Source organism: Monopterus albus, unplaced genomic scaffold (assembly GCF_001952655.1).
Source record: "Monopterus albus unplaced genomic scaffold, M_albus_1.0 scaffold99.1, whole genome shotgun sequence".
Lineage (NCBI taxonomy): Eukaryota > Metazoa > Chordata > Actinopteri > Synbranchiformes > Synbranchidae > Monopterus > Monopterus albus.
Window position 1 is genome coordinate 1,075,284 of NW_018127979.1, and position 12,811 is coordinate 1,088,094.

The 12,811-nt window shown below is 40.6% G+C and overlaps 1 protein-coding gene across 3 annotated transcripts in view; it reads right to left on the reverse strand.

Moving 5' to 3' along the window:
- clybl (citrate lyase beta like) overlaps positions 1 to 11,352 on the reverse strand; it is a 60,242-nt gene extending 48,890 nt beyond the window's left edge. For 2 of the 3 annotated variants that reach the window (XR_002275639.1, XM_020609439.1), the window contains exon 1: positions 10,764 to 11,352. Coding sequence is in view for 2 of the 3 variants with exons in the window: in XM_020609439.1 (XP_020465095.1) it covers positions 10,764 to 10,859 (96 nt within the window). In the remaining variant the exon portion in view is untranslated. The remainder of the gene's footprint in view (positions 1 to 10,763) is intronic. The other variant, XM_020609440.1, reaches the window with a different exon arrangement.
- Positions 11,353 to 12,811: the final 1,459 nt, after the last annotated feature.

Below are 12,811 nucleotides of genomic sequence, written 5' to 3' on the forward strand. Positions count from 1 at the left end.
GTAGATACGTCACAGTCCCAGGACAGTATTGAGACAGTTTTCCATTGTGATATTACATCCCTAAAAATTTTAGATCGCACTTGGAAGGTTCAGTTACATCCAAAATCTAACAGAGCAGGCGAACCACAAGAGGAACTGTAAGAAGTCATACATTTTCCTTTACAATTTCATGACTGTGGTAGATCTGTTATGGTGTGAAGAGATACTAACTTTTTCTCCATCTGAAACCCAGTGAGGCTAATGAAACATAACCTTAAATATGAACTTCAGATCAAAAGGGTTGTGCTGCATCTCCTGACACCCATATCAATGACTGGCCTTGTTATAAAATGGAAAGCTAAATATTTAGAATTACATCTCAACAGCAAAATAGGAAAACTATCCATCCCTCCCATAATGGAACTTCCTTTATAATGCCCCTGTGTCCACACACACAAAGATATCAAGGGATTGAAATGGCTCAAAAATATCCACTAGTTTAAATTAGACCTTCAAACAGCCAGCTGCAGATTTGTTTCCTGTGTGTGCAGTAGTTGGATGTGAGTTGAAGGAAAGGACTGAGCAGGTTTCTGACCTCCCATGGGTGCAGCAGAGCGAGTGCAACAGTGTCGGTTCACTAAAACAATAATGTGTTAACACAGGGTCTTATACAGTGAACAACCACAAACAAGCCTTTTATACAACCTCCTAAGCATAAAATTTACTCTTGTGTAACAATAACTTAGACAACTACATTTTTATAACTAATTGGGAAATTTCATTAGGAGGAGTGTATTCAGGGGGTTTTAAAGATGATAAGATGCTGTAACAGGTTTGCAGTACCTTGACACAGGACTGCACAGCTCTGCAAAGTTACTCCAGCAATAAGTAATCTTGTCACACAGGGCTAAATTCACTCTGAAAATAAAAAAGACACCCGTCACTATGCAAACCCAGTCTATAATTTCATTATTACTCTATGATGATATGCAAGCGCTTGGGCTTTATGAAAGAGAGCAAACCCTCCTTAGTGAGAGTGGCTGTGTCCTTAGAGGGCATTAGTACAGGCATTATCTTGTTGTGCCAGACAGTTCAGTAGTAAACACCCTGGCAAAGGGCCTCGTAGTAAACTGATGGAACTGCACTGCGGAGCTGGGGCGTTGCAGCCATCCAGGCAGAGATATGGGTCATTCTAGTCTGTCCTCTTGCTCACCCCAGCACCAGAGCTCAAACCCTGATGAGATTAGCCGGCCAGCCAAGCGCTTATTGCTGGTAAAACACAAACACCACAGATTATGTGAACATTCAAGTCAGATCCCCTCACACTTCAGCTCAGATCCACTTCTGCGAGGTCACAAGCGGGTTAGTGCAACGACTGTGCTGTCATTTGCAACTTATGAGGCAGTACTGCTGCAATCTTGGCATGTCACCATGGACCCTGCCAGACGGTAAACAAACACATAATTATCCAGCGATTACAGCTGATGTCATCCGAGATGCATGCTACGACCATCAATGCTTTTGACTGAGAAAAGCGGTCTGCTTATTTGTTAATGCCACAGCAAAACAGGTTAACAGTTCCTCCCAGTGACTGTTTTTTGGGGGGAAGATCAGTGAATGCAATGCCTCAGCCATTGCTACTCTGGGGGAATTCATCACTAGAAATGGGATTAGGCAGGTTGGAATGCCAGGGTAATCACTCATTCAGCAGCAGACAGCAGAAACGGCCTCTTTAAGGAGAAAGGGAGGGTTTTATATAGCCGAGAGCTTTGATTACTGCGATCTTAAACCCACATCCGATGAGTCAAGACATGCATTGGTCCTCCCCCACATTTACTGGGTGAGTCGCCCTCTTGGGTTCCTGTCAATAAGTGATGTCACAGCATTTAATGATGCCCAGACTCAACTCAGCAAGGTCCTAACACAACACACTACCAGCTTCATCACCACTGTGAGCATGCTACCCGTCATGTCAGCAAAGAATTAGTTTTGCACATTTTATCCCATTTGTGTGTGGGATTGTTGATGATGCAGGTGAAGAACAGACCAGTGAACATGATCAAAAGGTGTTCTCTCTTATTCCATAAAGCCTGTAAAAACTACAAGAAAAAAAAAAAACCTGCTTCTCTCATTGGCAGTGTGACTACTCTGTCACTAATGAAGATGTTTAAATGGAGAGCACAAACAAAAAAAAAAGATGATTTCTCTAAGCTTTCTCCTGTTCTCCAAAATGCAGACTGATAGTGACAGTTGCTTCCAGTTGCTGTGTATAAAGGGCCCATCATAAAGCCCAGCTAGAGGAAACAGGATAAGCGCTTGAGCCAAGGCAGTAAAAAGCTCTCTGGGAACTTGAAAGCCACACAAATGAAGTCTGTGTCTGCCATCTGGAAACAATAAACAAACAAAACCCAGCAGCCAAACAAACACCACAAAAGGCAAAAGGAGAGAGAGAGGGTGAGAGGGAGAGAAAGAGAGAGAGAAATGGAAGCAGGGATTAAGAGTGTGAATGACTGATAGGGAGCGGAGGGTGTCAATGTTAAAAACGTGTGTGGCATACATCATTAGCAGACACTGATAGGAAGACAGAGACAACCCTTTGTATAAAACCTCCTTTGATGCAGGGCCTGCTGTTTGTATGTGTGTGGTACCACTGAAACCTGGTTCTAATAAAGTCTAGTGCTAACAGGAGGCTGCCTGTTTGCAACTTGTGCTAGTGATATGACAAGTTATAAGCCAGTTCGAAAGATGGCAAAATACCAAACACAACCAACCAACTCTTCCCTGCTTGCCCAGTAAATCAGAAACACAATTTAACATTATTTTTAGAATTTTACAGAGACAGTCATATCAGTTGTCCTGTTTTCAATGAAGGTTAACTAACATCTCATACTCGTGGCACTGGTGCCACCAAGTCTCTCAGATGGTGGCACTGGTGCCAGATTTGGTGGTACCACCTCTGTTTTACAATGTAAAGCAAAAGAATCTGTATATTTCACAAGTTCCTTTAAATACCATTACCATCCAATGTGCATAGTCTCTATGTATAATGAGATTCAGAGAGAGGGAGACGTACAGAATATGATAAATGTGTGCATGCCTTGCCATTTGGGTACATCATTTATTAGTAGCCCATGTTTGTTCTGATGAAGAATTTCTGCTCTTTGGCAATGTCTATGTTGGACTTCATGCACAGTTCAGCTCTCTCACTCGCTTGCCTAATGTCAGCTTATTCTTGGGCTAAAGTTGCTAGTAGCCTTCTACTTAAAGGAGGACCGGATGGCGGGTTTCAGCCACTACTAACTTCAAACTGGGACTTAACCAGATGTGAGTGGCACATGTGCACGGCGTGTTTGATCTGTTCAGTCCACACTGACTCAGACCTCCCAGCAGAGTCTCTCATCAGAACAGCTGTCTGTCAGCAAGAGGACAGCATGGGCTTCACCAGGCTGATCAAAAAAAAATACTGCACAAAAGTAATTTAAGTAGGCTCATCAGCATGAAATCAATAGCGTTTATATGTATGTTTTTATTAGTTGTATTATTTTCTTGTCTCGCTACAAGTACGAGGGGAAAGTAAAACCATAAAGCTCACAGTTACACCAGGAGCCTGAACCAGCAGAAAAGATTACAGTAAAGTTTCCAAACATATAAGAAAGCTAATAGGCTATTTTTCTAAAGGAAAAAATAAACTCAAAGCACAAAAAGAGGGTCGAGGGATGACGTGTGTATCTCAGAGTCAGTATGGATCGGCACATCTAATAGATTGGAAGCCTCTACTTTGTGAGATGAACGAGTGAGAGATAAATGTTGTGAAGTCAGTCACACCTCAAATAAATTTGGTCACAAAATGTGACTGACCACTCACAGTCAGGAGCCCTGTAATGTAATGTACATCACATCACCCTGCCTGTTTCAGCAATAATTATATAAATCACATACTGATTGTTATGTATCCATCGAGTTAAAACAGAGGCAACAGGGCTGCATCAGATGAATACCAATTTACCTACTGATCATGCACTCTGTAAAATGTTGGGTTAACATTAGATTAACGTTACAACACTACCACACTTACTGCTTGTAGTTTTACTGCCATCACTAATAATATTACATACTACTAGTTGTTCTCTTGGTGATGTCTCTGACGAGAGAAAAAAAAACAACAACACAATTTTATCATGCAGACACAGTTGTTAATATTCCGAATCAAGTTTGCTGGTTAGTCACCCAGTGACAGTAAGAGACTAATGAGGAATATTCACAAGATGAAGCTTCAGATGGTACTAGAACAAAAACATCAGGAGCTGCTGTCAAAGACCTCATCACAAGGCACACTGTCAACAGTGACACCGATGGGTTAGGCAAAGAACTGCAGCCACATGGCCACAACATGGACCTGTGTACTTCTGTAGTAGATGTTCCCACCTATAGGCTTTAGGTGTACATACACTCTAAATAAACATGTTGAGGCAGAATGCCAAAGGGAACCATACACACTGATGCGCATACAAACACCACACGCACACACAACCCCCTGCTGTTCCTGCTTAACAAACACTTTGCTATAAAAGCAGGCCTCTTACTCATTAGGATGCTGTGTATCAGACAGGAAATGCTGGGCAAATTACACCTCATCATCCTGGAACTGGCTGACCATCACCATGGCAATAAGCCAACCTTTGTGTTGTGAGAAGACCAAAACACTGTCGTGGCAGAGGAAAAGGGGAACGGGACAAGTTCTAGTTTCCTCTAAAAGCTCATACAGTCAGTGATTCAAACTTCCAGGTTTCCGAGGTGCAAAATGAACCCAAATCTGCATCTGCTTAATAGCCAATCTAACCCCTTGTGGCCTTTTGACAGAGAAACTGCCTCCAAACCTGGAAACAATATCCTGGCCCCCACCCCACACACATCTAGCTGCTACCCAATTAATGCTACATGGGCTGAAGTGTATCAGCTCAACACACTTAATTATAAATGATTTCTAAAGTAAATGCTCCAAATACAGTTCAACAAATAGAACAGACTACAACTTATCATGGCAATCAAGGAGCTGTTTAAGAAGAATAATTTGATGACTATTGTTTGATCAAATAGATTATGATCTTAAGGACAAATACACTGCAGTAACCAAAGACTTCAACAGTTTGTGGAGAAAATACAACAAAAGGCCATTTAATTACAATTGCAACAAAAATACGTATAGTTACCAAACACTGCTTTGTCAGATTTTTTTTGTACACCCTGCACTTGCCTTCAAAAGGATCATTTCATCACAGCACTTGTATTGGCTCACACCTCTAAAAAGTAAAAACACAAGTTTCCCACTTGTGTTATGATTAAAAACATAAAATATTTCCCCAGTTTCTCATTCAATCCAACCACCATGCTCAAACGCTAAACCACATAAACTACCCGTTAGCCAAGTCCACCCCACGTTTCTAGAACAAAATTCTTTTGTTGCTTTGTTCACACATTCCTCCCCGACCATGTTTATACAGATGCAATTCCATGTGCACTCTGGGGTCCTAAGAAGTCCTACTTTAAAGTCGAAGATGTGCTGCTGATCAAAGGCTTCGGTGCTAGAGCAGAGACACTTGTTTTGTTTTTTTCTTCTATGGGGATACGGGGTAACATATCCATCTGTTGGCTGCATGGATCCACCTTGGTCAGCACAGGGACAAGTGTCTGCAACCCCACACTGCTCCCTCAGCCATGTTTACTCAGCTGGTCTCCATGCCAGTCACCAGAGTCTTGTTTTCACATAGCAACATGTGTTAACTTAATGCTCTGTAACAGATTTCAAAGACAAGATTAGCTGGGTCAACAGCAGTTAATAGAGCAATTTATTGATTTGTTGCTTCAAAAAGGAGTAAAGAAAGAAGTACTATGTGAATGCATCCACAGACAGTGATGGTTTGGTGTTGATTTACTTAACAAACTCCATCGTGTATTTGCTGTTCAATTTAACAAACACTGTCTCCTGTTTGACAGTGGCTGACCTATACATAATATAAGGGGGAAAAGAGAAAGACACGTTTTTAAAAGGGGTTCAACAAATTTTTCAAAATCACCAAAAGTATTTTAAAATCTTGGTACCGTGAGGCAATAGCCAAAAACACGAAAAGCATAAAGCACAGGATTTGAGGTTAATGGGCCAATCTGCTCAAACCCCAACCCCACAGCTGCAGAACTTGGTGACACAGTACCCATGGTTGTTTTCTTGTTTGATTGGATTATGGCCACACACCTCAAGCTCGGCTTCCACCACCAATCAATGAGGAAATGAGGTGTCAACACACTGGTGTTTATTCAACAATCATTTATTTTTCTACCAGAAGCCTAAGCCAGTTCGACCACAAAAGACACCAGATGAGTGAAGGGATTTTCTTTAAATGTTTACATTTCTTGCCCATTTCTAATAGCATTACAAACAAGAGGGTTGTGGTGTAAAAGTACTAATTATGTTTACAAATATCCTGCTCAGTTTATTCATTTTCTTTAATTGCATTTATTATAGGCCCATTTTAAAGGGAAAGCCAATTTACTGTGAAATAATGAATGCATTTATAATGACACCTTGTACCAATATTAAGAGTGTATAATATCACAAAAAAATTCTTTGTCTTGGTTCTAATGTCTTTAACAACTGAGACAACGGGGCTTTTAAACTTCAGGCTGTGCATCCATATGACCAAGCTAAAAGAACTAATAATGGGAAGACATCAGGATGTCTGTAATGCTTCCAATCAGCATGAAGTACCATCAAAATAAAATTCTGCACAGTAGCTGCCGCTTTAAAACAACTGGGGCAATCGAACATTCCGTTCCCAATTTATGCCAAATGCCACTTTATAAACATTTTTGCTTGACTGCCAAGTGTCTGTACTGCTTTATGCCCCTTCTCTTAATTGAAAACATTATAGGGGTGCATTACTCTTGTGGATTTTATAAGCTGTGCTATAAAACCCTAGCAGGCCCTGTGAGGGGAAACTGCCCATTAACTTATGAGGTCCAGGCCTTGTCTCTCTTAATTGACAACCTTTAGGCTACTTTCATCACTTGATGACTTCATAGCGGCAGTCAATGCTTCCCCCAGGATGCTGTTGCATCTTTGACACAGGGGTGTTTGTGACAAAGAGCAGTCTGCCGCCAATGCCAAGGCGAGGACTCTAGGCCGTCCATAAAACAATCATACACATTCCTCTCCAGGCATCTGAGAGGGCTGCATTTAACAATGTAAATACAAGTCAATTGGGGTGTGACGATACACATAGCTCACAAGACAAGACAATACACAATTAATGGGATTACAAGAACAAGATGAGACAATTTTTTAGCATTATTTTTAAGAAGTCGTCAATGACAAAATGTATGATAGTATAAATTGTTTTATTCAACTGAAAGTCACAAAATGCAAAACAACGCAGGTACATTTTGAAATGTTTTAACTAATCATCATGTAGGTCAAAGGTCAAAGTGTTTGTCATATGCACAGTTAGGAAACGTGTTTCCCTGTACAATGAAATTCTTACTTTGCCGTCCACATGAATGCCACACAATACAAGTGAAATATAAAGTAGATAAATAAGTAACACTAAATCTAGGGCACTTTAAGAAGCAAATGCAGCAATATAATAAAAATATATAAGAATATAATAGAGAATGTATGCTGCATGGGAGCAGCATGTGCAGCATTCAACAGTCAATGTGCAATTATGCATGTGCAAACTGAGAATGTAAACAGTACATCACGTATTTCCTGGTAATAAACGCCTCAGCTGTGTAGGAGTCTGATGGCGGAGGGAAAGAAAGAGTTTTTCAGTCTACTGGTCCTGCATTTCACACTTCTGAATCTCCGGCCAGAGGGCAGAGAATTGAGCAGTCCGTGCTGGGAGTGGGTGGGATCTTTGAGGATAGAGACAGCTTTCCTACGCACCCTGCAGTGGTAAATGCTCTGCAGAGAGGGCAGTGCACCAGACCGGCCACCTCCCTCCTGTAGGCTGCTTCATCCCCGCCAGTGATGCGACCCATCACTGCAGTGTCATCCGCAAACTTTAGGATGATGTTGTCTTTGTGGGAGGCGACACAGTCGTGGGTGAACAGGGTGTAGAGGATGGGACTGAGGACACATCCCTGTGGGGTGCCAGTGTTTGTAATAATGCTGGCTATTGCCAATCCTGACAGTCTGGGGCCTGCCAGTCAGAAAGTCCAGGAGCCAGTCACAGAGGGTGGGGTGCAGACCCAGTGTGGACAGTTTGTGGGTGAGTTTGTGGGGGACAACTGTGTTGAAGGCGGAGCTGTAGTCAGTGAAGAGTATCCTGATGCAAGAGTAATCAACGTCACTTCAGTCTTACTCTCTGTGTATGAATTATCACATGCAGTAAAAGACAGAACAATACGCAAGCACTGTAAAACATTTTGCCACCAACTCAACTGACTGGCTTCTCTCCTGTACGATTTCACATGTCACTTCAGACTTTATAACTATGCACGGACTATGCATGAGCTTCTAACTGAAGCTGTGTGTGACTTTCTATGCTATTTTCACCTTCATGGCACTGCACCGGACGGTGACATCATCCAGCAAAAGCGCTGCGTTGACCAATCATATGGGTGATGATCAGGGATGTGGACAACCACCAGAAGATGACCCATTAGTTTACCTTGTTAGCATGAGCACTCACTGCTATTCACTGTCAAATTTGGGTCCCAATTAACGCATCATAATGACACACCATGCATTTTCATCAGTACTGGATGTTAAACTCAGTTTATTATCAAATCAATGCCAAGACTGGTGGTAGAATTGGTGCAAAGGTAGAGTAGCCACTCACATTGAACTATCACAATGTAGTCATATCATACACGCGTACAACCCGTCACCCCTGACCAACGCAGCCCCGTGCACAGTAGGGAGTTGCATCTTCAGCTCAGTCTGAATGCACAGTCACACTCATACTGGCTGCTGCTCTAGTTCTGTTATGTACTAATACCGTGAGACAGTTTTTTCCTCGACAAGAAATACAGGTATTGTCATGTCTTAATATCATGTGTTCTCATGGCACAACATCTCATCACAACTTTAGCAGCCAGAATCAAATATGAATTCCATTTGGATTTTTAATACTGTACACAAGTCAAATCGCATATCATAAAAATCATTTTAAAATATCCAGAAAGATGCATAAAATAAAATGTAAGACGCTTAAGGTAAAACAGGGATTATTAAGAATATTTCATTTCCATTCTGTTCAGGACATTACCACAAGCACAAACAGACACAGATAAATATTTCATTTCCATTCTGTTCAGGACATTACCACAAGCGCACACACACACAGATAAAGACACACACACACACACCCACACAGGGATGACAAACACTTTACACTCTAATTTGGCAAAGATCATCACTTTGTTGCCTCTGAAAATTCACGTGTATTGAATTAGATCCACATGTCACAATGTTTTTGACTAACACAGACACAATTTTTGAATATTAAGCCTGCTTATTGTCCGTCTCTCTTATGTGTTTGTTTCAAGACATAAGTCATGTAATGGGTCTTTGTTTGGCTCAGTTGGTTTAATCTTAGCTTTGGCTCACATGCGTCAGTGAAACCACTAACCTTCATTTTCATAAATCCATTAAGTGTTCTCAAATCAATTAAAGAAACAAAAAAGTCACTTGAGGTTTGCAGTCACCTAAACATTAGAGACTGTTGATAAGCAACATTGTGACTGCAGTGGTACCAACGAGAGTGTGCAGAGTGAATGAGAAGTGATTTACAAGCTAATGAAAAGTCACTCAGTGCCAAGGAGGGCTGTCACCTGAGCAGAAACAGAACATGTGGCTGCTATTACAAACTGGAACTATGATTATCATGATACACATATGATTTATATTAATCTGTGAATTTAAAGGCCGATATAGTAGTTTTATAACATGCCACTGTAAAGGACGATTCTTGTAAAAGAATAAAACTTTTGTAATGTTTTACTGCAGATATGTATCTAATATTTTGTCCATCCAATTATATCAGTAAGGGTAAATTAAATAGTCTACTTAAAACACCACTTACAGAAGTATATGCATATATGCTAAAATTTAATTGTGCCCTATTTGTCAGCCTTAATTGCATTTATTTGGCCTATTGTTCTATTTTGTTGTGTAAAACCTTCCACAATTTACTTTAGTATGCATAGCTTAAATAACTGCAGTTTGATTTGCTTTTTGTACTTTTTTATGAACAGAACAAGCTACCAGCCAGCAGGTAGTAGTCTTGCCCAGATAGTGTCCGTGTTGTTGAATATTCCTGAAACTAATTTACACACAAAAAAAGAAAAACCCCAAACAGGCTACCGCCATACAGTGAAATGTTAAGAAGGTATTAACGTGTGAAAACATAAATGCCACCAAGCCCAAAAGCTTTACCACACGACCACTGCAGGGTTTGCTTTCTATGGCAGAGGTTGTCAGTGCAAGCTCTGTACATTGTCAGTGGCTCTAAACTCATTCAAGAAATTTTAAAAAGCGCAAAAAAACAAGCACATTCTTTAACATTCTGGCAAAAACAAAGGCAACAACAAACACAAAGCATAAAACACTGTTGCTAACTGCTAGAGCTACTTCAATCTATGAAAGAACCAACAGCTGCTACCGTGACATGGAGGAAAACTTATCCGCCAAAAATAGCACCGTCACACTTTAAAGGTTACGTTTTTTCCTACAACAGAGAGAGTACATTCAGGAAAATTAGTAATTACAATAAAAACTGACTTACCGTGGAACAAACCGTTTTACCGCTGTGGTTATGTGCGCCGCCATATTTCCTACGTTGACGTGGAAAAAAACACAAGCACTGATTGGCTGTTAACATACATCTTCGTGTAGGCTAAGTAATGTGATTGGCCACAGTATAGAGAGGGGCGGGCACTGAACGACTCTCAGCACATGGGAAGGTAAACAACAGTAGGACGGTGCTGCTGTGGAAAGGGCAGAAACGGCGGAGGATATACGACCGTCTTAGACAGTGAACTTACCCAAACATTAGCTGCAATTATATTAATAAATAATTCAAAAGAAATAATAAAAAAAGTATCAATGGACAAACACCGATTAATCTGTGATATTTTGTATTCTTCTGTTCTGTGAGACAGAAGAAAAATAGGTCGAAGCTTGCAACAGAAAGAAACAGGATGAAGTCAGGGAAATAGAGATTTGAGCACAAGGCAGGTTGGGAGTTCTGTTTCACAGCAGTGGTGAATTAGTACCACTACCATCAGCCAGCCAGTGTGGTGCGCAAATGACACGCAATATTTTCCATGATTAAGTCAGTGGGGGATTTGTTCCAAATGCCAGGATTAGACGACAGTCATTGGGCTGTAGGTGTATGTAAATGTGAATGTCCTGCTCGACCAACTGCACTTCCTGAAGAATGTCAAACCAAATGTTTTTGGTGGCTGAGGTTGAATAAGGTGTGACGTTCATGAATATCTCTTTATCGCTTGGTCTTGCTTCACCAGGACGTTTCCTTGGAAGTTGGCTTAACATCACCTGTCATAAATATCTATCTATCTATCTATCTATCTATCTGTTATTCATTTATTTAGTAATTTTCTGCACATTTAATCAATTAGAACAACTGTAGTTTCCCAACTTTTGTGTAGACCAGAAAGTGTACATATATGGCCCAGTGATTTTAATGTAGAGTTTCCCAACCTGGGGTCAGGACAGATAACTGTCACCAGAGGTCACCAGATAACTCTAAGGGGTTGCATTATCTTTAAGAAGATTTTTTTTAATTAACATGTTATTAATTTTTTCCATTTTTAATGACATCTAAAAAATTTTAATTTTTTTCCAGGTCATTTTTGTTGAATAAGTGATATTCTTAGTACCTGCTTTTCTCTCTTTCTCTTTCTCTGTCTATCTCCCATGGCAACACAACAAACATATTCATTATGACAAATGACAGAAACATGAGTGATCCTCATTGTTTAGAACATATGAAATGACCTATATATATAAATAGATCAGTGAAATAAATCTGAAACATGTCTCAGTTTGCTTGCTGTCGATCTATGATCAGGTAAGAAAACTAGCATTTTTTTCCAGTACAGATTTTCCTCCTAAACTAAGAGGTGTATGTGCATCCATTCCTACATGGGATAAAAATTCAATGGAGTTGGAAAATTCCATCCATGGGTTACTAGGAAACTACATTATTCCCTCCCCCTTTAGTCCATCGAACACAATTGTTGTCTACTAATCCAGTTTTGATAGCATTTGGCACACTTTCTTTGAATCACAGCAAGATGCTCAACTTCCATTCTGGTCTCCCCTAGGAACCTCTGAGCCCAAGAAAGCAGCTGACACCAGGTCGCGCCAGAGCGCGCGGGGGTTTTGGGGGTGGCGGGTGGGGGGGGGTCTGTGTCCTCATAAGCACAGAAAATTATTTTTTGATTCAAGTCACTCCTTGCCACATGCACACACAGGCACACACACACACACACACCATTAATCATACATATATGCTTGTACATGGGTTTAGTCTTGTCAATTTGTTATGTTGTTAAATGTTGCAATCACCTAATGAGTCCCCTTTAACATAATAGAATATAAAATATTATGTCAAAGGTAAAGGCGTTTGCTTGTGTCCCTCCTATGTACTCCCTGATCCAAATGGACAATGCATCACTGGTCCTTGATGCCTCAGAAGTCTGGGTTCATTAAAATCTTGAACGAGTGCCAAAGCTGTAGTCATAGATAAAAAGAATATGAAAGGATAACGAAATTTATGGATGGCAAGTCACCACCTCACCCTGGCAT